Here is a 27,374-nt window from a genome sequence, read left to right as displayed (position 1 = left end):
TACTGCAGGGATTAATTCTTGGCCTACAACTGTTCACTGTTTATATAAATGACCTGGAGGAAGAAACCAAACGTAAGGTTTCCAATTTTCAAATGATACAAAGATAGCTGGAAGGGCATGTTGTGATGAGGATATTATGATTCTGCATTGGGATAGAGAAAGATCGGGTGACTGGGCAAAAGCTCCATTTCAAACTTTCATCCAATCTGAAAAAAACTATTCATCATTACTCTGTGTTCGGATCACTCAGCCAATTTCTTATCCATATGCCAACTTTTATTTCCCTTTTATTCCATGAGCTAGAATTTTGCTCAAGCCTGTTGTGTGGCAGTGTATCAAAATGCCTTTTGAAAATACATCAAAAGCATTGCCCTTATCAACTATGTGTGTTACCTCCTCAAAAAACTTCAGCAAGTTAAACATAATTTTCCCTTAATAAATCCATGCAAGCTTTCCTAAATTTTCCTGCATTTGTCCAAGTGATTATTGATTTTATCTAAACTGTAGTTTCCAGAAGTTTCCCTACCGCTCAAGTCAGACCATCTGGCCTATAGTTGCTGGCTTCATCCTTGCATCCCTTTTTGAACGAAGGTGTAACATTTGCAATTCTCTAATCCTCTGGTACCAGCCCTATGCCTAAGGAAGACTGGAAGAGTATCACTAGTGCCTCTGCAATTTCCACTTCCTTTGGTATCCTTGGATGCACGCCATCTGGTCCTGGTATCTTATCAATTTTAAGCAAAGAAGTTCTAACACTTCCTCCTTCTCAATTGTAAATTCCTCGAGTGTAACAGTTATCGCCTCTTTAACCTCGGCCAGGCTAGCATTATCTACCTTTGCAAAGACAGATGTAAAGTACTCGTTAAGTACTGTTAGTGGGTAAATATGGGGCGGCACGGTAGCCCAGTGGTTAGCACTGCTGCTTCACAGCTCCAGGGACCTGGGTTTGAATCCCGGCTCGGGTCGCTGTCTGTGTGGAGTTTGCACATTCTCCCTGTGCCTGCGTGGGTTTCCTCCGGGTGCTCCGGTTTCCTCCCACAGTCCAAAGATGTGCGGGCTAGGTTGATTGGCCATTCTAAATTGCCCCTTATGTCCCGGGATGCATGGGTTAGAGGGGTTAGTGGGTAAATATGTAGGGATATGTGGATAGGGCCTGGGTGGGATTGTGGTTGGTGCAGACTCGATGGGCCGAATGGCCTCTTTCTGCACTGTAGGATTCTATGATTTTCTATGATTTCCTTTAATTTTCTTGCCTTCATGTGCCTTTCTGTCATCTCTCATCAGTCCTACTCTTTTTAACCACCCTTTTATTACTCATGCCAATGGAATACCTTTTATATTAACTACCTCTCTTTTGCTTTTCTTATTTTTTTCCACTCTCCTTCTGGTTCTTCTATATTCAGCCTGATTCTTCATAGTATTTTCGACCTGACTTTTGCACACATCTTGCTTTTATTTTCACCTCTACCTCTCTTGTAATCCAGGGCACGCTGGATTTGTTTCTCCCACATTTCCCCTTCAAAGGTCTTATAACAACTTTAGAATGAACCAAAAAAAAGCGCAAAGGTCGTGTGCAAACCTGATATCAGTCAAGATAACATGGAACAGTGAATGTCTAGAGTTGCTGTCTATTGGCAAGTTCAACCAATGGGTGATGTAATAACAAAGGACAGCTGGGCCACTCTGTTGAAATATTGTTTTTGAGATTTGTTTGGGCTGGGAAAGGACTGTAGGCATATCAAGTATTATCTGGGTTGTGTGCCTTTCTTGATTAAAATTTCACATTTTCCGTAGAGTAAATGACCAAAACCTAAAGAGCTTCTTCATCTCTCAAAATTTCACGGAGACACTCAGAGAAGCCAACATAGCAGCTGCTGAGTGTTTTATCAGGCTCGCAACGCAACATATGTGCTCTTGTAAATTTAGCTGAAAGTTAAATCATTGCTGTCCAGGTGCACACTATAGAGAGCAATCCCTGATGATCCTTTATTCACAGTTTCCCTGACATTTTGATCAATCTCGTTTTGAAAAAGAATTCCTGCAACCTAATGAAAAGGAAGCAACTTCTAGAGAGTGAGTAAAGTTTAAAAAAAAACAAGCCAATAATAATTTTTCTATTTTTTATTCTATTTGTTTATTAATACAGATGTGTTTGACATTTGTTTATACAAATGCTTGGAATTATGCCATTTAGACCCAGCAGAAATGAAGAGTTAATTGCATGCTCCTCTCATTCATAGAATCATAGAATCTACAGTGCAGAAGGAGGCCATTTTGGCCCATCGAGCCTGCACTGACAACAATCCCACCTAGGTCTCATCCCCATATCCCCACATATTTACCCTCCTAATCCCCCTGACACTAAAGGGCAATTTTGCATAGCCAATCATCCTAACCCGCACATTTTTAGATTGTGAGAGGAAACCAGAGCACCCGGAGGAAACTCACTCAGACACAGGGAAAACGTGCAAACTACACACAGTCACCTGAGGCTGGAATGAACCCGGGCCCCTGGCGCTGTGAGGCAGCAGTGCTAATCACTATGCCACCATGGAGTCATTGACTCTAGACGTCCGATAGTCTTCCTGTACCAATATCATGCCAGTTTTCTGAAGTGCAGTTTTGTTGTGCTGGCCCAACAAAATAATAATTTAGATCAATTCTGAATATTCCGTGGTATGCTTTTGGATTTGGTGTTTACATATTTTAACATAGAACATAGAACATAGAAAGTCACAGCACAAACAGGCCCTTCGGCCCACAAGTTGCGCCGATCACATCCCCACCTCTAGGCCTATCTATAGCCCTCAATCCCATTAAATCCCATGTACTCATCCAGAAGTCTCTTAAAAGACCCCAACGAGTTTGCCTCCACCACCACCGACGTCAGCCGATTCCACTCACCCACCACCCTCTGAGTGAAAAACTTACCCCTGACATCCCCCCTGTACCTACCCCCCAGCACCTTAAACCTGTGTCCTCTCGTAGCAACCATTTCAGCCCTTGGAAATAGCCTCTGAGAGTCCACCCTATCCAGACCCCTCAACATCTTGTAAACCTCTATCAGGTCACCTCTCATCCTTCGTCTCTCCAGGGAGAAGAGACCAAGCTCCCTCAACCTATCCTCATAAGGCATGCCCCCCAATCCAGGCAACATCCTTGTAAATCTCCTCTGCACCCTTTCAATGGCTTCAACATCTTTCCTGTAATGAGGTGACCAGAACTGCGCGCAGTACTCCAAGTGGGGTCTAACCAGGGTCCTATAAAGCTGCAGCATTATCTCCCGACTCCTAAACTCAATCCCTCGATTAATGAAGGCTAGTACGCCATACGCCTTCTTGACCGCATCCTCCACCTGCGAGGCCGATTTACGAGTCCTATGGACCCGGACCCCAAGGTCCTTCTGATCCTCTACACTGCTAAGAATGGTACCCTTCATTTTATACTGCTGCTCCATCCCATTGGATCTGCCAAAATGGATCACTACACACTTATCCGGGTTGAAGTCCATCTGCCACTTCTCCGCCCAGTCTTGCATTCTATCTATGTCTCGCTGCAACTTCTGACATCCCTCCAAACTATCCACAACACCACCTACCTTGGTGTCGTCAGCAAACTTACCAACCCATCCCTCCACTTCCTCATCCAGGTCATTTATGAAAATGACAAACAGCAAGGGTCCCAGAACAGATCCCTGGGGCACTCCACTGGTCACTGACCTCCATGCAGAGAAAGACCCCTCCACAGCCACTCTCTGCCTTCTGCAGGCAAGCCAGTTCTGGATCCACAAGGCAACAGCCCCTTGGATCCCATGCCCTCTCACTTTCTCAAGAAGTCTTGCATGGGGGACCTTATCGAACGCTTTGCTGAAGTCCATATAGACCACATCCACCGCTCTTCCTTCGTCAATGTGCTTGGTCACATTTTCAAAGAACTCAACCAGGCTCGTAAGGCACGACCTGCCCCTGACAAAGCCGTGCTGACTACTTTTGATCATACTAAACTTTTCTAGATGATCATAAATCCTGTCTCTCAGGATCCTCTCCATCAACTTACCAACCACTGAGGTTAGACTCACCGGTCGGTAATTTCCCGGGCTGTCCCTGTTCCCTTTCTTGAATATAGGGACCACATTTTAGCCCAGGTTAACTCACCTGCTTGCCCTGCCAATTGACTGAAAAATTGCTGCAGCAGTGGATCTTGTGGCAAGCACTGTGAACTGAATTTTGTTATCACCCTTCAGATTATATATGTTTTCCACCACAAAATATGAGAAAATTTGAGCTGATAAAGTTAAATTTCACCTTAATCAATGAAAGGATATTGAAAGAAAGTGACGGAGAGAATAGGGCGGCATGGTAGCACTGCTGCTTCACAGCTCCAGGGACCTGGGTTCGATTCCCGGCTTGGGTCACTGTCTGTGTGGAGTTTGCACATTCTCCTCGTGTCTGCATGGGTTCTTAGAATCTTAGAATCTTAGAATCCCTACAGCACAGAAAGAGGCCATTCGGCCCATCGAGTCTGCACCGACCACAATCCCACCCAGGCCCTACCCCCATATCCCTACATATTTACCCACTAATCCCTCTAACCTATGCATCCCAGAACACTAAGGGCAATTTTAGCTTGGCCAATCAACCTAACCCGCACATCTTTGGACTGTGGGAGGAAACCGGAGCACCCGGAGGAAACCCACGCAGACACGAGGAGAATGTGCAAACTCCACACAGACAGTGACCCAAGCTGGGAATCGAACCCAGGTCCCTGGAGCTGTGAAGCAGCAGTGCTAACCACTGTGCTACCGTGCCGCCCGGTTTCCTCCGGGTGCTCCGGCTTCCTCCCACAGTCCAAAGATGTGCGGGTTAGGTTGATTGGCCATGCTAAAAATTGACCTTACTGTCCTGAGATGTGTAGGTTAGAGGAATTAGTGGATAAATATGTAGGGATATGGGGGCAGGGCCTGGGTGGGATTGTGGTTGGTGCAGACTCGATGGGCCGAATGGCCTCTTTCTGTGCTGTAGGGTTTCTGTGATTCTGTGGGTCCATTGGAGTTAAATTGGATACTGAAAGAGAAATGAGAGGGAAAGAACAATTGGGTTGAGAAAGAGAGAATTAAGAACATGACAAAATTCAAAATCTTTTGGTTACAATTTCTTACCTGCAGGAATGAGACACCATTTTTATTTCTGCCCTTTTTTGGGCTCAAGTTTTAGTTTTTTGTCAGGATCATAAATCATGTGAGTGATGGTCAGTATAACATTACTACAAATCTGTGAGGAATAAAAAACTAAGACTTGTATTTATATGGCAGGTTTTGAAGTGTAGACAGTTTGTAATGCCACTTGCGCAGAGAAATTTCCCCCAAACAGCAATGTGATAAAGACCAGATAATCTGTTATTTGTAATCTTGATTGAGGAATGAATATTGGCCAGGACACCAGGAATAACTCCCCTGCTATGTTTTGGAATCTTTTACATTCACCCATGCAGACAGATAAGGTTTAACATCTCGTCCAGAAGGTAATAAAGCACTCGCACAGTCCGACTGGGGTATCAGTCTTGATTTATGTGCTCAAGCCCTGGAGTGAGACATGAAACGAACTTTGCGATTGCTACCAACTGAAGCATGGAAGATTAATTTGTGTTATTGGCATAAATTTCTTGACACTCATTGGGCAGTTTTTGTGACGCTAATAGTGGAGCAGTGCAAGCCATTTGTCAATTTGTGATGGTTCGCAATGAATGGCGTATCTCATGATTCATGTTTTTAATGCACGAACAATGGTGGGTGCTGTGAACTCGGTTATTTTTCTAGCGGTTTCTAAGGCCAATCTTTCTCGTAACATATAGAAATACCATGCAAGTTCACAAACTAAATCCCTGGACCTAGTCAGCACCACGATTTGAATATTTTGCTTCCTTTGTCTCTCTTCTACTCCCCGTTTCTACAAACAATGTTATTGTCTCAGCCAGAAATAGAGTCTGAAGTTGACTTCTGACTCTCCACCAACTCAACGTCAGGGATTGCCCATGTGAGCTGCCAATCAAGTTTGCTACTGCTGGGAAGAAAGTTCATCTGTAGGTCAAATTTGAATTTCCCAAAGTATGCGCATTGTCCGCTTTTGACTACTTACCAGCTGCATTTAACCAAACAGAATCATGTCCAGGCCAATTCTTGATACGTTACAGATATTATTCATCTGCTGCAGATTGGGTAGGACCATATTTTTGAAGAAAACTAACACTGGCAGAATTATTTTTGAAATAGAGAAGATTGTGGAGATATATCCAGCCCCTTCTGTCATTTCTGAATGGCATCAGTCTGAAATTCTCTTAGATACAAGAGGAACTGTTTTGAAATGCATTTGTTATTGGCCATTACCTTTCCTATGCTGCCTTCAAATATGTAGCAACAGTATTTATGCAGCTTACACTTGTTAATGCTCAGTTATTTTCTTTCAAGGATGCAAAGTGCTTACTTTATTCATATTTTGTGACTAGGGCTTTCAATTGAAGAATATGCTGCAGTCCATTAATTATTTGACTAGATTAGCAATAATGGGTGCTTTTTATCTTCTTTTCCAGGTGTAATAATCGTACCCAATGCTCAGTTGTAGCTGGACCTGATGTGTTTCCAGATCCTTGCCCAGGAACCTACAAGTATTTGGAAGTTCAGTATGAGTGTGTTCCATACAGTAAGTATTCTATTGGTACTTTCTCTAATTACACATCCTGCTTCTCCAAATGTTATTGCTAATTATTGTGTAGAGTTGTAGATTGGGACGTTGAGTGAAGTAGAATATGTCTACAGAACTGTAATCTCACAGTGCAATGGCACTACATTTTATGAATTAGTTGTTCAACTCTTTCCATTTTTCATAAAATTTGAAATATTTGAAAAATACAGAGGGAGGACTGTACTTAATGTACACATCTGAGTGATATACACCTGATTTTTCAAAAATCTAGCCCAATTGATCTGTTCATCCATCTGATTGCACCATAAATGTGATGCTCAGTGACATTTTAGAACTGAGTAGCAGTGCCTCATTTAGTGGGCAGTACAGTTCTGCAAAGGACTTTGCTCTTTACAAGCGGGGTTGTTGCATTGTGCACTCAGAGCTACGTAATACTGTTTCTTATACAAACGAGTGCAGTTGTTAATTAATCTAATCAGTTCTCTCATATTTTGAGATAGAACGTAAAAATATATATTTTGCTCTGCTGACCATTACATCAAAATTTACTGTGCGGACAATCTAGGCCATAAACAATTTTATCCAATGAGAGAAACCATCTTAAAAAAAGGTGTTACTTGTTGTCCGGAAAAAGATGAAATTAAAGTTAGCAGGAAAGTATTGACGAATAATGTTCCAAGTGTCTTTCAGCTAGGCTAAGCACATGTGTGCTTCATTCATCCCTGAACTGGTTTTACAGCAATTGAAAAATTCCTTTCGCCATCTCCACATGTGCGTGCACGTACATATCTTTACTTTTGGAATTCAGTTTATCTTTATTTCTGAAAATCAATTGGTATTGTGCTGATGCAATCTGTCACCTTCTATGACATCATGACGATGGCCAGATTCCTGACATGATTGCTAATAACATATGCTGAACAGGAATCCTGCACTTAAACATTATTATATTCCATCTGCCATGTTTGTGCCCACTAACTTAGCCTGTCTGAATCCCCTCTCAGCCTCTTTGCATCCTCCTCACAATTCACATTCCCTTTTATGTCATTGCAAACTTGGAAATATTACATTTAGTCTTCATCCAAATTACTGGTATAGATTGTTAACAGCTTGTTTGTGGCTAAGTACTCATCCTTGCGGTACCTCACTAGTCACAGCCTGCCAATCTGAGAAGGACCCATTTAATCATACTCTACTTGATACACAAGTAGAAAATATGACATTAATTGGTTTTTCATGGCTATATAAATGATTAATTCTGAAACTAAAACCTTGTTGCCAATTTAGACTGACCTTCAGAAACCAGTTATATATCCATAAAAGAAAGCAAGTTGCATGTGTTCTAAGATCTTTACTATTTATTGTATTGTGAAGGACAATATGATTTAATAATGAGAGGTACAATGACCTACTTAACAAATAGATTGAGTGTTCAAGGAGCTGGGATACTTGACCAATATTTGATATGCATATAAAGGAGAACAGAATAGGATGTAATGTATCTGCAGATGTGATATGTGGTGCACCCGAGCAAGAAGAGATTATTAGTTGTCACAAACTTTGCCCAATTTTTCAGTTCGATCTTGTGTCCAATGGAGCAGTACTCCCATCCTCTCAACTCACAAAGGCTTGCAGCCCATTCAGGTCACTGATTTCATGGCATGTCCACAAATCTGTTGGACTTTTCTGAGGATGTTACAAACAATATAGACCAAGCAGAACCAATAGATGTGTATTTTTGGATGTTTATTAGGTTCTCCCATATAGGAAGTTGGTAAATGAAATTAGAGCACCTGGCAAAGGGGTTAATGTACTGTCTTGAGGATTGATTAAGAGACAGAAAACAGAGAGTAGGATTAAATGGGTCCTTCTCAGGTTGGCAGGCTGTGACTAGTGAGGTACCGCAAGGATGAAGACGAAATGTAATATTTCTAAGTTTGCAATGACATAAAAGATGTGAGGAGGATGCAAAGAGGATGAGAGGGGATTCAGACAGGCTAAGTTAGCGGGCACAAAAATGGCAGATGGAATATAATAGTGGATAAGTGCAAGGTTTGGTCGGAGGAGAGAGGTGCAGAATATTTCTTAAATGGTGAGAGATTGGGAAGTGCTGATGTCCAAAGGGATCTGCATATTCTTGTTCATGAGTCTCTAAAAGTTAACATACAAGTGCTGCAAGCAATCAGGAAGGCAAACAGTATGTTGGCCTTCATTGCAAGGGGATTTGAGTACAGGATTAAAGATGTCTTGCTCCAATTGTATAGAGCCTTGGTGAGACCACACTTGGAGTATTGCATGCAATTTTGCTCTCCTTACATAAGGAAGGATGTACTTGCCATAGTGCAGTGGAGAATTTACCAGAGGAGACAGGAGTTATATTCTACATAGTTTAGAAGAATGAGAGGGCATTTCATTGAAATATACAAAATTTTTTAAGACTGTGACACAGTAGATGTGGATAGGATTTTTCCCATGGCTGGGCAGGTCCCACTCGAGCAGGCCCAGAAAATCCCTGTCATATCCTCTGCTGCAAATGGTATTTGTTTTTGAAGAAATCTTTTGCTGATACATAGAAATGACCAGGGAAAATTAGCGAGTAGTTTGTAATTGTCCACTTGGTAGATGCCATAACCAGTTTTGAAACTGAATCATACACGGCCAATATGATTTTATAAAAATTCTCAAATGGGATGTGGGTGTTGCTGGCAAGGCCAGCATTTACTGTTCTTGTTGGAGTTTAACCCGGATAAATGTGAGGTGATTCATTTTGGGAGGACTAATTTAAATGTGGATTACAGGGTCAAAGGTAGGGTTCTGAAGACTGTGGAGGAACAGAGAGATCTTGGGGTCCATATCCACAGATCTCTAAAGGTTGCCACTCAAGTGGATAGAGCTGTGAAGAAGGCCTATAGTGTGTTAGCTTTTATTAACGGGGGTTTGAGTTTAAGAGCCGTGGGGTTATGCTGCAACTGTACAGGACCTTGGTGAGACCACATTTGGAATATTGTGTGCAGTTCTGGTCACCTCACTATAAGAAGGATGTGGAAGCGCTGGAAAGAGTGCAGAGGAGATTTACCAGGATGCTGCCTGGTTTGGAGGGTAGGTCTTATGAGGAAAGGTTGAGGGAGCTAGGGCTGTTCTCTCTGGAGCGGAGGAGTCTGAGGGGAGACTTAATAGAGGTTTATAAAATGATGAAGGGGATAGATAGAGTGAACGTTCAAAGACTATTTCCTCGGGTGGATGGAGCTATTACAAGGGGGCATAACTATAGGGTTCGTGGTGGGAGATACAGGACGGATATCAGAGGTAGGTTCTTTACGCAGAGAGTGGTTGGGGTGTGGAATGGACTGCCTGCAGTGATAGTGGAGTCAGACACTTTAGGAACATTTAAGCGGTTATTGGATAGGCACATGGAGCACACCAGGATGATAGGGAGTGGGATAGCTTGATCTTGGTTTCAGATAAAGCTCGTCACAACATCGTGGGCCGAAGGGCCTGTTCTGTGCTGTACTGTTCTATGTTCTATGTTCTTGCGAAGGTGTTTTCATGAATTGCTGAAGTCCTTCTGGTGCAAGTACACCCACAGTTTTTTCAGATAGCCACAATGCTGTTCAGACCTGACCTTATTTGCTGTAGGAGTACTACAATTTGAATCAGTAGACTTGAACTTTAGTGAGACAAAAAATCCATGCTTTCTTTTCCCATTGTCCAGTGACCAATCTAATTTCAGATAAAGCTCGGCACAACATCGTGGGCCGAAGGGCCTGTTCTGTGCTGTACTGTTCTATGTTCTATGACCACAGTGAGCAAATCATGTTGCATTTGGAGAAAAATGTCCTTCCTCTGAGAGTCAAATGTTCTTACAGTCAGACTTTACTGAACAAAATAATTACAATGTAGAATAAATTATTTGGACCTAGAGGTTTAAGGAGGTCGTGCAGGAATCGGGTTATTGGGAATGCAGAGCCTTATTGTGGAGATCTCAAGATGCTGCATGATGGGTGATCATGAGTAGGCAGAGGTACCGGTCAACTCAGCTGGACAATGGAAGTGTGTTGTATTTACAATGTTAGGGGCCTGGGACAGATGATTGTGTGAATGGCAAAGGCTCAGCATGCACAGGAGAGTTTTGCACAAGGGCCCTGGCAATACTGCTTTTTCCTGCAGATGCCTCATTCCGGGCGACGGGATAGCCCAGGAAGATGAAGATGGAGAGGCGGTGTGCAAACTCTTGAGGATTATTGCAAATGTGGTGATATCACACATGATTAAAGTGCACGTGAACTATATTTACAAAAGTTTGATGTGTGCGACAGTCAGAATGGATGTCACTGAATAGCTGCAGGGCATCCTGAGAGGGGAGGGTGATGTTAGAGATCGTGATACACGTTGGTTCCAAAGATATAGATGAAGTGAGGAATGAGGCCTTGCATCAAGAATTCAGGGAGTTAGGCGGTAGTTTAAAAAGCAGCACTTGTAATCTCTGGATTATGCCTGGTGCCAGTGCTAGCAGGTTTAGAAATGGGAAAATAGGACAGAAGAATGCATGGCTCAAGAGTTGGTGCAGGAGGAAGGGATTAGATTCCTGGATCACTGGGACCGTTTCTGGGTAAGGTGGGGCATGCACCGCAATGGGGCCAGCATCCTTGTAGGTAAGTTTGCTAGTGCTGTTGGGAGGAGTTTAAACTAGTCTGGCAGAGGGAGGACACAGAATGTTCGTACATCAGCTATATTAAGTATAAAGAGAGTAAGGCAAGCTGGATGGTCTTTAATGCTAAGAGTATAAAATAGCTAAGAATGATGAGTTTAGTGCGTGGATTGACACATGGAAGTGTGATATTGTTGCCATCACAGAAATATGGCTGAGGGAAGAGCAGGACTGGCAACTCAACATTCCAGGATATAGGATCATTAGGTGAGACAGAGGAGGGTGTAGAAAGGGAGGTGATGTTGCACTATTAATTAGGGAGTCAATTCTGCAATAAGGAACGATACAATCTTGGAAGGGTCTTCAAATGAGGCTTTGTGGGTAGAACTTAAGAATATTACCCGGAATGTATTCCAAGTCCGTGGAAATAGAGGAGCAGCTATGTAAACATTTCACTGAGGTTTATAAGAATAATAATCGGGTAATTATATTCAGGGATTTCAACTTCCCCAACGTAAATTGGGATAGTTGCAATGTAAAGGGTTTAGGAGGAGTGGTTTCCTTGAAATGTATCCAGGGGAGTTTTTTATATCAGTGTGTAGCAGGCCCAACAAGAAATGGAGTAGTGCTAGATGAGCACTTGGCACATCATAACATTCAAAGCTATGGGCCAAGGGTCAGTTGGGAGTTCAGATATTTTCTGCGTGTTAGTGCAGACTCAGTGGGCCGAAGAGTCTCTTCTGCACTGTATGATTCTATGGGTCTGGGAACGACACATGACACACGACAGCGCAGAGTTGCTGAGCAGAAACTGATAGCCAAGTTCCGCACACACGAGGACGGCCTAAACCGGGATGTTGGATTTATGTCACATTATCAGTAACCCCCACAGCTTTCCCCCTGATCTTGCAGAATCTCACTAACTGTTCTGTCTGGAGACAATACACATCTCTTTAACCTGTGTTGAATGCTCCCTCCACCCACATTGTCTGTACCTTTAAGACCTGGCTGGCTGTAGAGATTTGCATTCTAATTAGTATTCTGTAACTTGATTTCTGTGTCTGTGCACTGTTGGAGAACAGATATCCACTCCATCTGACGAAGGAGCTGCGCTCCGAAAACTTATGGTATTTGCTACCAAATAAACCTGTTGGACTTTAACCTGGTGTTGTGAGACTTCTTACTGTGCTTACCCCAGTCCAACGCCGGCATCTCCACATCTGGGAACAAAACCAGACAAGTGTTCATCGTGGCAATGGGGAGCATTTTAGTGATAGCAATTACAACACTGTAAGTTTCAAGTTTGTGATGGACAAGGAGAAAGATGGCCTTAGAAACCATAGAAACCCTACAGTGCAGAAGGAGGCCATTCGGCCCATCGAGTCTGCACCGACCACAATCCCACCCAGGCCCTACCCCCACGTATTTACCCGCTAATCCCTCTAACCTACGCAGCCCAGGACACTAAGGGGCAATTTAACATGGCCAATCAACCTAACCCGCACATCTTTGGACTGTGGGAGGAAACCGGAGCACCCGGAGGAAACCCACGCAGACACGAGGAGAATGTGCAAACTCCACACAGACAGTGACCCGAGCCGGGAATCGAACCCGGGACCCTGGAGCTGTGAAGCAGCAGTGCTAACCACTGTGCTACCGTGCCGCTTTGGATTAGGGGAAGGCAGAATTTATTAAAGTAAGGCAGGATCTGGACAAAGTTGACTGGGATTAGCTCTTTGTGGGTAAGTTTACAGCAGAGCAGTGGGTGGGGGGGGCGGATTCAGAAAGGAATTGAGGACATTTCAGGTCCAACATGTTTCCTATAGGGGAAATGTAGGAGCAATAAATTCAGTGATCCCTGGATGTCGAGGACAACTCAGGACTGGATAAGGAAGAAGAGAAAGACTTTTAGCAAGTCCAAAGGGAGCAATTCAGCTGCGGCCCTAGAAGAATATAGGAAGTGCAAGTAAGAACTTAAGAAAGCAATTAGAAGAGCAAAGAGCGGACATGAAAAATGACTTGTGAACAAGATTAGGGAGAATCCTAAAATATTCTATAAATACATTAAGGGGAAGAGATTAACCAGGGATAGACTAAGGTTGATTAGAGATCAAGGAGGCAATCTGTGTGTGAAACCACAGGACATTGGAAAGGCGTTAAACTAATATTTCTTTTCAGTCTTCACTCAGGAAGCAGAGAACGTAGTTACAGAATTCAGGAAAAGGGACTGTGAGGAACACGCATAATTTGACAGAAAATGAGGAAGTCTTGGAGGCTCTGACGGGCTAAAAATTACAGGCCGGTCAGCCTTATGTCAGTGGTAGGGAAACTATTGAAGAGGATTCTTCGAGACAGGAAATAACAGATCTTGGAAATAAGTGGACGTATTATGAGAGGCAACATGGTTTTTTGAAGAGGAGGTCGTGCCTCACTAACTTTTGAGTTTTTCAAGGAAGTGACGAAGATGATTGATGAGGGTAGGGCAGTGGATGTTGTTTACATGGACTTCAGTAAGGCCTTTGACAAGGTCCCTCACGGCAGACTGGTACAGAAGGTGAAGTTGCACAGTATCAGAGGTGAGCTGGCAAGATGGATACAGAACTGGCTCGGTCATAGAAGACAGAGGGTCGCAGTGGAAGGGTGCATTTCTGAATGGAGGGCTGTGATAAGTGGTGTTCTTCAGGGATCACTGCTGGAACCTTTGCTGTTTGTAATATATATATATATATATAAATGATTTGGAGGAAAATGTAACTGGTTTGATTAGTAAGTTTGCTGATGACACAAAGGTTGGTGGAATTGCGGATAGCGATGAGGACCGTCAGTGGGTACAGCAGGATATAGATCGGTTGGAGATTTAGTCTGAGAGATGGCAGATGGAGTTTAATCTGGCAAATGTGAGGTAATGCATTTTGGAAGGTCTCATACAGATGGGAAATATACAGTAAAATGGCAGAACCCTTAAGAGCACTGATAGGCAGAGAGATCTGGGTGTGCAGGTACACAAGTCACTGAAATTGGCAACGCAGATAGAGAAGGAAGTTAAGAAGGCATACGGCATGCTTGTCTTCATCGGCCAAGGCATTGAGTTTAAAAACTGACAAGTCATGTTGCAGCTTTGTAGAACCTTAGTTAGGCTTAGTTATAGTGTTCAATTCTGGTTGCCACATTACCAGTAGGATGTAGAGGCTTTGGAGAGAGTACAGAAAAGATTTACCAGAATGTTGCCTGGTATGGAGGGCACTAGCTATGAGGCAAGGTTGGAGAAATGTGGTTTGTTCTCACTGGAACGACGGACGTTGAGGGGTGACCTGGTAGAAGTCTACAAGATTATGAAGGGCATGGACAGAGTGGATAGTCAGAAGCTTTTTCCCAGGGTGGAAAAGTCAATTATTTAGGGGGCATAGGTGTGAGGGGGCATGTACACCTCGCACCTATGCCATGACATGCGGGGGCATGTTGCCTGACTGAACGAGGCAAGTTTTCTACACAGAGGGTGGTGGGAGCCTGGAACTTGCTGCCGTAGGAGGTAGTGGAAGCAGATACGATAGTGACTTTTAAGGGGCAAATGCAGGAATAGAATGGGAACAGAGGGATACGGTCCCCGGAAGGGTAGGGAGTTTTAGTTCAGTCAGGCAACATGGTCGGTATAGGCTTGGAGGGCCGAAGGGCCTGTTCCTGTGCTGTAATTTTCTTTGTTCTTTAGAAGTGGACCAATCCCCAGGCCCAGATGAATTGCATTCCAGGCTGCTGCGGGAGGCGAGACTCCCACAGCAAATTGCAGGGGCTCTGGTGCAAAATTTTAATTCCTCTCTGGTCATGGGGTAGTGCCAGAGGATTGGAGAATGGATAATGTGGTTTGACTTTTCAAGAAGGGTGCTAGAGATGAACCAGGAAATTACTGACCGATGAGCCTCTCATCAGTGGTAGGGAAACTATTGGAGTAAATTCTGAAGGTGAGAATTAATCTTTACTTGGAAAGATTAATTAGGGATAGTCAGCATGGCTTTGTCAGAGAGATGTCATGCCTAACAAGTTTGATAGGATTTTTTGAAAATGCAATCGAGTGTATGGATGAGGGAAATTCAGTTGATTTTAGCAAAGCTTTTGATGAGGTTCCACATGGGAAATTGATTGAGAAGGTTGAAGCACATAGAATTCAGGAAAACCTGGCGAGATGGATCCAAAACATATCGAGAAGTTGGTTTCTTTTTTCTGGAGTTGTGACTTTGAGAAGTAATTGCTAGTGAATCAGAATCCCTACAATGCAGAAGGAGGCCCATCAAGCCTACACAGGCAACGATCCCACTCAAGCTCAATCCCCTTAACCCCACACATTAACCCGCTAATCTCCCTGACAGTAAGGTACAATTTAGCATGGCCAATCAACCTAACCTGCAATCTTTGGAGTGTGGGAGGAAAATGGAACACCCGGAGTAAACCCATGCAGACACTGGGAGAATGTGCAAACTCCACCCAGATAGTGACCCGAGGCTGGAATCGAACCCGGGTCCCTGACGCTGTGGAGCAGCAGTGCCTGCCATTGTGCCGTCCATAAAGATCCTCAGGGTTGTGGCAAGGGTGATGGAGCTTTTTCACAGATTGGCAAAATTGTATTGAACAAAGAACAAAGAAAATTACAGCACAGGAACAGGCCCTTCAGCCCTCCAAGCTGGCTCCGACCATGCTGCTCGACTGAACTAAAATCCCATACCCTTCGGCGGACCATATTCCCTCCATTCCATCCTATTCATGTATTTGTCAAGATGCCCCTTAAAAGTCACTATCGTATCTGCTTTCACTACCTCCCCCCGGCAGCGACCACCCTCTGTGTAAAAAATGTGCCTCGTACATCTCCTTTAAACCTTGCCCCTTGCATCTTAAACCTATGCCCCCTAGTAATTGACTCTTCCACCCTGGGAAAAAGCTTCTGACTATCCACTCTGTCCATGCCCATCGACTTCTATCAGGTCTCCCCTCAACCTCCATCATTCCAGTGAGAATAAACCAAGTTTCTCCAACCTCTCCTCATAGCTAATGCCCTCCATACCAGGCAATATCCTGGTAAATATTGAAAGGGCTTGAATGTAACAAAGTATTAAAGACGAAACTTTTTAAGAAAAGACTTGACACAGGATGGCTCGAATGTTGAATCCTCTGCCACAAGAGATAGAGGGCAAGAGATAGAGTCATAGAGGTTTACAGCATGAAAACAGGCCCTTCGGCCCAACTTGTCCATGCCCTCCCCTTTTTTAACCACTGAGCTCGTCCCAATTGCCCGCGTTTGGCCCTTATCCCTCTATACCCATCTTATCCATGTAACTGTCTAAATGCTTTTTAAAAGACAAAATTGTATCTGCCTCTACTACTACCTTTGGCAGCTTGTTCCAGACGCTCACCACCCTCGGTGTGAAATAATTGCCCCACTGGACCCTTTTGTATCTCTCCCCTCTCACCTTAAACCTATGCAGTCTAGTTTTAGACCCCACCTTTGAGAAAAGATGTTGAATATCTAGCTGATCTATGCCCCTCATTATTTTATAGACCTCTATAAGATCACTCCTAAGTCTCCTATGCTCCAGGGAAAAAAGTCCCAGTCTATCCAGCCTCTCCTTATAACTCACACCACCAAGTCCCAGTAGCAGCCTAGTAAACCTTTTCTGCACTCTTTCTAGTTTAATAATATCCTTTCTATAATAGGGTGACCAGAACTGTACACAGTATTCCAAGTGTAGCCTTACCAATGTCTTGTAGAACTTCAACAAGACGTCCCAACCCCTGTATTCAATGTTCTGACCAATAAAACTAAGCATGCTGAATGTCTTCTTCACCACTCTGTCCACCTGTGACTCCACTTTCAAGGAGCTATGAACATGTACCCCTAGATCTCTTTGTTCTATAACTCTCCCCAAAGCCCAAGCATTAACTGAGTAAGTCCTGCCCTGGTTCGATCTACCAAAATGCATCACCTTGTATTTATCTAAATTAAACTCCATCTGCCATTCATCAGGCTACTGGCCCATTTGATCAAGATCCTGTTGCAATCCTGGATAACCTTATTCACTTTCCACTATGCCACCAATCTTGGTGTCATCTGCAAACTTACTAATGATGCCTCCTAAATTCTCATCCAAATCAGGTGAAAGCAGAATATTTTGGTACTTTAGGGGAAAAGAAGAATTAGGTAATTGCACAAAACAAAGAAACATTGAAACAAAGACAGAAACCGCTGGAAAATCTCAGCATGAGATTTTCAGCATTTTCTATTTTTGTTTCAGATTCCAGCATCTGGAGTGATTTGTGTTTATCTAAAGAAACATTGAAAGTTATCAGAAACATTAGGGGAATCATGGAGAGGAACAATAACGTGTAAGTGGAGCGTTTGACTATCTGTTTCTGTGCTGTATCATTCCATGATTGTATGAATTAAGGCATATTAGATAATGACCACGCTTGAATCACTGCAGGAAGATGGGAAGATTGGAGTTACGGGGAAGTAACATTTTAAGCCCAGTTTCTTTTTAAAGTTTGCACAGAATCCATCTAATGCTGCTGTTCAAGCTTGAAAATTTTATGAACACTTGGAACAGGAGTAGACCACAGCCTGTTGAGCCTGTTCCACCACTGGGGCTGGGTGGATGAGGATAGCTGCCATGGGGGGCATGGGTAAGATCCTTTGAAGTTATCTTTCAGAAGGTTCCCTCATCAAAACGATGGTTAAGACAGTTCAAAAAGGCCATGAACCATAACTCATTGAACAGTTGGTATGGCTGCACAGAAATTGCAGAGGGATGGGAGATGTCTATCCCTTCACTGGAGCCAGCTTGGTCAGGGGTGCATGATACCAACTCACGACTTGCACCACTCAATGCCTTGATGCAACTTGAGGGCACCAGGAATCACAGAATTGGGTCCCAGCTTAAATTTTAAAAGTCATCAGAGTCTCCCTGACATTGCAAAAATCCAGCCCCACTGTGTCTGATTCAGTTTCAATTGATGCTTTTCACAGCAGGTATAATATTACAGTTCTATTGAATCCAATGAGGGATTGTCAAGTTTTTTACAAGTACAAATTCACAGTGTTGTATTGCTTCTGTTCAGAAATCCACTTACCACGCAACCACGTTTATATTCCAGACCTTAATGTTCTTTATTCTATCATCTTCAAAGATCAAGGAAGGTCACCTGAGGACATAACATAACTATGAAAATGATGATTGCAGAAAAGAAAAGTAATGAATATTAAGACTCCCTGGTTGACTGTGCTCACATCTTATATGACAATGAGGTAGCATTGACTTTGTCTTAGATTGAGACAAGAGTCCTTTTGTTACACTTCTCTCCCCAGCTCATCAGGCAGATTCACTTTTCAAACTAAATTTTTCAAGCTTGCCAGCCAGGATAATCTTTTGTTTTTCCTTCTATTGACATAATGCCTTTTCTAAGCAAAGCACTTCTTGCTAAAAATAGTATACTTCAGCAAACTTGAAATGCTTCCTTTTTTCAAGATTGGCTGAATTTCAAATTTTAAAAATGATGTACAAGGCATCGTGTGTAGTTTATCTTGGCTTCATTACTGATGATCTATAACAGTATTATAGTGTTTGAGGAAGTTTGCCCATTGGGTTTCGATGATTAAATCAAACCTATATGTTGCTGTGTTATAAATTGATTTAGGCTTTGGTACAGTTTCAAAGTACTGAAGGATCACTTCTAGCAAATAGAATACTTCAGCTGTTTCATTTTGTGCTTTTGAAACTGGAAGCAGAGCAGTGAGCAGGTGTCCAGTTGGCCAGATGTTTTGCTCCAAATAGGCAAGCATCAGTGTGCTAGCTACACACACTTGTATGTAACCTAGAAGCCCACTCCAAGGAAAAGCGACCAAGAAAATGTTAAAATTGATTTAAAATTAACTTTTGTTTTATTTGTTTATGAGATGTAACGCTGCTGGCCAAGGCCAGCATTTATTGCCATCCCTAGATGCCCTTCTGCAGTGGTGGTGAACCACCTTCTTGAACTGCTGTTGTCCATGTTGTGTACAGCGCTATTAGGAAGGGAATTCCAGGTTTTAACTCAATTATAATGAAGGAATGGCAATTTTTTTCCAAGCCACAGTGGTGTGAGAAATGGAGGAGAACTTGCATGTGGTTATGTTCCCATCTATTTGCTGCCTGTGTTCTTGTAGGTGCGTGAAGTTGTAAGTTTGATAGGTGATGTTGAAGGCATCTTGGAAAGTTGCTTTAGTGCATCTTGCAGATGGTCGACACTGCTTACTGTTGCCACTGTGCACCGGTTCTGCAGAAAGTGAATATTTCAGATGGATGGAGTGCCAATCAAACAAGCTGCTTTGTCTTGGATGTTAAGTAACTGTTGTTTGATAGACTCGATGCTGCCATCCATTGCTTTGCGGATGAGCAATGATTGGATTTGCCCTGCTTTCTCTGGACAGGACATACCTGGGTAATATTTCCACATTGCTGGTTTGCCAGTGTTGTGGCTGTAGTGGAACAGCTTGGCTAGGGACATAGCTGGTTCAGGAGTGAACTGAATTGAATTAATACTTTTACCTCTGATGCTAAGGCCTCAGTAAAAGACAATGGTGAATCATCCACTCGGCACTTGTGGCTGCAGATGGTTTCAAATGCTTCAGTTTTGTCAGCCTTCTTGTGCTGTGCTCTGCCATCATTGAAGATGGTGATGTTCTTGGAGTCTCTGCCTTCAATTAATTGTTTAATTTTCACCATCATTCATGGTTGCACCTGGCAGAATTGCCGAGCTTTGATCTGATCCATTGGTTATGGAATCACTTGGCTCTAACTCATGCTGATTCCACTGCATGCATGTAGTCCTGTGTTGTCGCTCCAGGTTTTACCTCATTTTTATGTATACCAAGTGCTGTTCCTGACACGGTAGAATGAGGGATGAGAGATTGTGGTTGAATACAGTTCTGCTGCTGGTGGCCCAGGGCATCACATGGATACTGGATATTTCATTTGATTTTATTATTTGACCTTTCTGTCGTGGTTCAAAACAATGGCTTGCTGGGCTATTTCAGAGCACAGTTTTGCTGTGGATCTGAAGTCACATTTAGACTGGATCGGGTCAGGATGGCCATGAAGGACATGAGTTACTAAGTGTTCTTTTCATAACAATATTGCAATTTCGTGGTCATGACTGAGACTGGCTTCTTATTCCAGATTTATTTAATTAACTGTGAACTCATTCAGGTGTTTGGATTATTAGTCCTAAAAAAAAGCTTTCAAGTCAGGAAAGGCATTCACAGCAAATGTTATTAGCTTGTGCAGCTTTTGTCAGGGCAGCCGTTGTTTAAGTTTGTTCAAACTTTGGCAGCAGCAGTGCGGCAGGGACAGCTATAATTGGGGAAGCAGCCATTTGAGTCGATTCATTCCAAAGAATTAACATTATGTTCTTGAAAGATGCATTTTACTAAAGCATCACTCAGAAAGCCTGACTGACTGAAAATGAGCCTTATTTAAAAGGGGACATGAATAGTGAGAGGAAAGTGAATGATTTGCAAGCGTGAAAGTGATACACATCTACACTTTGTTAGTTAATGAGCCATTTCTGAATAGATCTGAAGAAATAAGAGGGGACAGCAATATTTAATAAAAGTAGCTCATGTATGTTCTAGCTTTGTGCTTAATGCATGGTGCCAGGAAAAGTGTATTATAGAGTTCTGAATATAAATAATAGACCAATAATTTTGGTTATTTTTAAATTGCTTTGGAATATTCCTGGCTGGCTGGAATGATTTTTTTAAAAATTCAGATATGTAAAGGTCAGTTGCTTTTATTTCAACAGATGAAAAATCAAAGGAAATGAAGTGGGGAAAGTGGATAGAAATGAAGAAATTGCCATTTAGAAGGATGTCAGTAACCATGTTGTTTTCTTAATGAACTTTACAGTCATTTGATAACGTATTTTCAGTGAAGTAGGTCCACCTGCATAATCTGAATACTGTTGCTAAACTTTCATGTGATGATTAAAATCAAGTCCTAATCAATGTGGTAATGGTGACCACCTGAGATTGTTTTATCTGGCCTGAAAAATCTCTCCCTCCAGAAATTGCTGTGGTTGTTCCTGACTTGAAGATTGCATCTGATTAAAAGGTCAATGCATCTTTTATTTTTATAAATGCTCTGAGAGATGAAATGACTGTTTAATTACATTTGTGAACGAAGAGCTAGGATATGACATATTGTGGGGCAGATATTACATAATATTGTGCACAATTTTGTGGATCAATTTCTTGGAGCTGGTCGAGTGCAAGCTTGTTCACCTCTCAATAAGGACACTCTCAGGTGCATTTAGATCAGTACACCTATTTCCTTCAGCATATCCTGACGAACTAAATTATAAAGAAGGCACAAGTAGTATGGACCTTGCATTTGAACAGATGCTGCACAAATGATATAATGCAGTTACCATTGGATTTTGAAGGCACCTCAATTTTAATAAGTTTCCCACTACATTCAGCGGATAATAGAACCGTGCAGTTTTTTAAAAGCAGGAAATGTTACTGAGCAACTGTCTCTTGGTTATTAGCAGTTGCATCCAGAATTTCATTGCTAAGATAATTGCATCTTAACCAGGTGCAACATCTGAATGAAATGCAAAATGTTAAATAGTGCTATTTGACCAATGCAGGCAAGTGTCTCTGTTAAGTGTGGAGAGTGCAATTGGTGGGGACAGTATGGAATTCTTGTTTAGTTCATTACCTTATTATTTTCTCAAATATCTGTTCTCACCTTTCGACTTGTGAAGATTTTCACTGCTCACTGAGGGCAGTAATTATTCTCTAGTATTTATTCAAGTGGGTGGCACAGTGGTGAGCACGGCAGCCTCACAGTGTCAGGGACCCGGGTTAAATTCCCACCTTGGGTGACTATAGAACTTGCTTGTCATGTTGACTTCTGTTGAATGCTGATAGGTTATATGCTTCCTTCCACGAAATACATTTTTTCTGGGAATCCCCAAGTTTATCTTTCTTACATCTCGGGAAACATTGACCAAACTTCCAACTGTGTGGAATGAATTAAAGCCTGAAAACCAGAACAGTTTGAACACATGTTAGGAAGTATGTCCTCAATGAAACACACTAGTCCACATTTACAGGCATCTCATTTGTTAATGCCATAACCGTGGATTTTGTTTCTATAAAATTTGTTAGTATTAATCTGGTTTTCTGTCATCTGGCTCAGTATTTGTTTTTGGAGCATGCATCTCCTGACAATTTCTATATTATTATATTGTTTTAACTTTGCTAAAAAAAACAAACTCACTACAAAGTTTCGTAATACACAGGATAAGGACACTATAGACCTAACTGTGAATGTCCTTTTGAAATAATGTTCTGAAATGAAATAAAGTGTAATTGCAAGAACTATTGATATCCCACCTTGAGCTTTTAGCTGTGTTTCTGAGGCTGGATCTGATACTTTCCTGCCAAGCCTTCACTTCCTCATCTTGCTGATGGGAAGCTGCATCAAAATGGCGACTCTCATTAGAAAGGTAGCAAAACTAAGTTTTTAAGGCTTCTTAATTTTAATTTAGTCCAGTATATTTTTCAAGTTATGCTTCTCAGAGAGTCATAGAGGTTTACAGCATGGAAACAGGCTTTAAACCTCTAAGCTAATCCCAATTGCCCGGATTTGGCCCATATCCCTCTGTACCCATCTTATCCATGAAACGTTCGAAATGCTTTTTAAAAGACAAAATTGTACCCACCTCTACTACTACCTCTGGCAGCTTGTTCCAGACATTCACCACCCTCTGTGTGAAATAATTGCCCTTCTGGACATTTTTTTATCTCTCCCCTCTCACCTTAAACCTATGCCCTCTAGTTTTAGACTCCCCTACCTTTGGGGAAAGATATTGACTATCTAGCTGATCTGTGCCCCTCATTATTTTATAGACCTCTATACGATCACCATTCAGCCTCCGAGGCTCCAGAGAAAAAAGTCCCAGTCTATCCAGCCTCTCCTTATAACCCAAACCATCAAGTCCCGGTAGCATCCTAGTAAATCTTTTCTGCACTCTTTCTAGTTTAATAATATCCTTTTTATAATAGGGTGACCAGAACTGAACACAGACCAAGTGTGGCCTTACCAATAAAACATAGAACATTACAGCGCAGTACAGGCCCTTCGGCCCTCGATGTTGCGCCGACCTGTGAAATGAATCTAAAGCCCATCTAACCTACACTATTCCAATATCATCCATATGTTTATCCAATGACCCTTTAAATGCCCTTAATGTTGACGAGTCTACTACTGTTGCAGGCAGGGCATTCCATGCCCTTACTACTCTTTGAGTAAAGAACCTACCTCTGACATCTGTCCGATATCTACTACCCCTCAATTTAAAGCTATGTTCCCTCATGCTAGCCGTCACCATCCGAGGAAAAAGGCTCTCACTGTCCACCCTATCTAATCTTTTGATCATCTTGTATGCCTCTATTAAGTCACCTCTTAACCTTCTTCTCTCTAACGAAAACAGCCTCAAGTCACTCAGCCGTTCCTCATAAGACCTTCCCACCATACTAGGCAACATCCTGGTAAATCTCCTCTGCACCCTTTCCAATGCTTCCACATCCTTCCTATAATGCGGCGACCAGAACTGTACGCAATACTCCAAGTGCGGCCGCACCAGAGTTTTGTACAGCTGCAACATGACATCATGGCTCCGAAACTCAATTCCTCTACCAATAAAAGCTAACACACTGTACGCCTTCTTAACAACCCTATCAACCTGGGTGCCAACTTTCAGGGATCTATGCACATGGACACCGAGATCTCTCTGCTCATCCACACTACCAAGTATCTTACCATTAGCCCAGTACTCTGTATTCTTGTTACTCCTTCCAAAGTGAATCACCTCACACTTTTCCGCATTAAACTCCATTTGCCACCTCTCAGCCCAGCTCTGCAGCTTATCTATGTCCCTCTGTAACCTGCCACTTTCTTCCGCACTGTCCACAACTCCACCGCCTTTAGTGTCATCCGCAAATTTACTAATCCATCCTTCTACACCCTCATCCAGGTCATTTATAAAAATGACAAACAGCAGTGGCCCCAAAACAGATCCTTGCGGTACACCACTAATAACTGAACTCCAGGATGAACATTTCCCATCAACCACCACCCTCTGTCTTCTTACAGCTAGCAGTTTAACAACACCAGGTTAAAGTCCAACAGGTTTATTTGGTAGCAAAAGCCACACAAGCTTTCGGAGCTGCAAGCCCCTTCTTCAGGTGAGTGGGAATTCTGTTCACAAACAGAGCACATAAAGACACAAACTCAATTTACATGAATAATGGTTGGTAGAAACCAAACATTCTTACAGCTAGCCAATTTCTGATCCAAACTGCAAAATCACCCTCAATCCCATGTCTCCGTATTTTCTGTAATAACCTACCATGGGGAACCTTATCAAATGCTTTACTGAAATCCATATACACCACATCAACTGCTTTACCCTCATCCACCTCTTTGGTCACCTTCTCAAAGAACTCAATAAGGTTTGTGAGGCATGACCTACCCTTCACAAAACCGTGTTGACTATCCCTAATCACATTGTTCCTTTCTAGATGATTATGAATTCTATCTCTTATAATCCTTTCCAAAACTTTGCCCGCAACAGAAGTAAGGCTCACTGGTCTATAATTACCAGGGTTGTCTCTACTCCCCTTCTCGAACAAGGGGACAACATTTGCTATTCTCCAGTCTTCTGGCACTAATCCTATAGACAATGACGACATAAAGATCAAAGCCAAAGGCTCTGCAATCTCCTCCCTAGCTTCCCAGAGAATCCTAGGATAAATCCCATCCGGCCCAGGGGACTTATCTATTTTCACACTTTCACACATGAAGCGTATAGATAGGGTGAACAGTGGGAAGCTTTTTCCCAGGTCGGAGGTGACGATCACGAGGGGTCACAGACTCAAGGTGAGAGGGGCGAAGTATAACTCAGATATCAGAGGGACGTTTTTTACACAGAGGGTGGTGGGGGCCTGGAATGCGCTGCCAAGTAGGGTGGTGGAGGCAGGCACGCTGACATCGTTTAAGACTTACCTGGATAGTCACATGAGCAGCCTGGGAATGGAGGGATACAAACGATTGGTCTAGTTGGACCAAGGAGCGGCACAGGCTTGGAGGGCCGAAGGGCCTGTTTCCTGTGCTGTACTGTTCTTTGTTCTTTGTTTGTTCTTTCCAGAATTGCTAATACCTCCTCCTCATGAACCTCAATCCCGTCTAGTCTAATAGCCTGTATATCAGTATTTTCTTTGACAACATTGTCTTTTTCCTGTGTGAATGCTGACGAAAAATATTAACTTAGCGCCTCTCCTATCTCTTCGGACTCCACGCACAACTTCCCACTACTGTCCTTGACTGGCCCTAATCTTACCCTAGTCATGCTTTTATTCCTGACATACCGATTGAAAGCTTTAGGGTTTTCCTTGATCCTACCTGCCAAAGACTTCTCATGTCCCCTCCTGGCTCTTCTTAGCTCTCTCTTCAGGTCCTTCCTGGCTAACTTGTAACTCTCAAGCGCCCTAACTGAGCCTTCATGTCTTATCTTGACATAAGTCTCCTTCTTCCTTTTAACAAGAGATTCAACTTCTTTAGTAAACCACGGTTCCCTCGCTCGACCACTTCCTCCCTGCCTGACAGGTACATACTTATCAAGGACACGCAGTAGCTGTTCCTTGAACAAGCTCCACATTTCAATTGTGCCCATCCCCTGCAGATTTCTTCCCCATCCTATGCATCCTAAATCTCGCCTCATCGCATCATAATTTCCTTTCCCCAGCTATAACACTTGCCCTGCGGTATATACCTATCCCTTTCCATTGCTAAAGTAAACGTAATCGAATTGTGGTCACTATCACCAAAGTGCTCACCTACCTCCAAATCTAACACCTGGCCTGGTTCATTACCCAGTACCAAATCCATTGTGGCCTCGCCTCCTGTTGGTCTATCTACATACTGCGTCAGGAAGCCTTCCTGCACACACTGGACAAAAACTGACCCATCTAAAGTACTCGAACTATAGCGTTTCCAGTCAATATTTGTAAAGTTAAAGTCCCCCATAACAACTACCCTGTTACTTTCGCTCCTGTCCAGAATCATCTTTGCAATCCTTTCCTCTACATCTCTGGAACTTTTCGGAGACCTGTAGAAAACTCCCAACAGGGTGATCTCTCCTTTCCTGTTTCTAACCTCAGCCCAAACTACCTCAGTCGACGAGTCCTCATCAAAAGTCCTTTCTGCCACCGTAATACTGTCCTTGACTAACAATGCCATACCTCCCCCTCTTTTACCACCTTCCCTGATCTTACTGAAACATCTAAACCCTGGAAGCTGCAACAACCATTCCTGTCCCTGCTCTATCCATGTCTCCGAAATGGCCACAACATCGAAATCCCAGGTACCAACCCATGCTGCAAGTTCACCCACCTTATTCCGGATGCTCCTTGCGTTGACTTCAAACCACCTTCCTGTACAACTTCAACAAGACGTCCCAACTCCTGTATTCAATGTTCTGACCAATGAAACCAAGCATGCCAAATGCCTTCTTCACCACTCTGTCCATCTGTGACTCCACTTTCAAGGAGCTATGAAAATATACCCCTCGATCTCTTTGTTCTGTAACTATCCCCAAGACCTTACCAGTAACTGAGCAAGTCCTGCCCTGGTTCAATCTACCAAAATGCATCACCTCAGATGTGTCTAAATTAAACTCCATCTGCCATTCATCAGCCCAAACTGGCCCAATTGATCAAGATTCCGTTGCAATCGGAGATAACGTTCTTCACTCTCCACTATGCCACCAATCTTAGTGTCATCTGCAAACTTACTAACGATGCCACTGATATTCTCATCCAAATCATTAATATAAATTACAAATAACAGTGGACCCAGCACTGATCCCTGAGGCACACCACTGGTCACAGGCCTCTAGTTTTAAAAACAACCCTCTACAACTACCCTCTGGCTTCTGTCAAG

The 27,374-nt window shown here is 42.8% G+C and overlaps 1 protein-coding gene across 3 annotated transcripts in view; it reads left to right on the top strand.

Annotated features, from left to right (window-relative positions):
* Window positions 1–27,374, top strand: part of LOC144494796 (adhesion G protein-coupled receptor L3-like) — a 978,643-nt gene that overhangs the window by 483,955 nt on the left and 467,314 nt on the right. For all 3 annotated transcript variants that reach the window (XM_078214147.1, XM_078214145.1, XM_078214146.1), the window contains exon 5: window positions 6,586–6,695. In XM_078214147.1, the coding sequence (XP_078070273.1) occupies window positions 6,586–6,695 (110 nt within the window). The remainder of the gene's footprint in view (window positions 1–6,585; window positions 6,696–27,374) is intronic.

Source organism: Mustelus asterias, chromosome 6 (genome assembly GCF_964213995.1).
Source record: "Mustelus asterias chromosome 6, sMusAst1.hap1.1, whole genome shotgun sequence".
NCBI lineage: Eukaryota > Metazoa > Chordata > Chondrichthyes > Carcharhiniformes > Triakidae > Mustelus > Mustelus asterias.
Note: the sequence above shows the minus strand (reverse complement) of the source record. Positions and strands in the feature narration are given on the sequence as shown.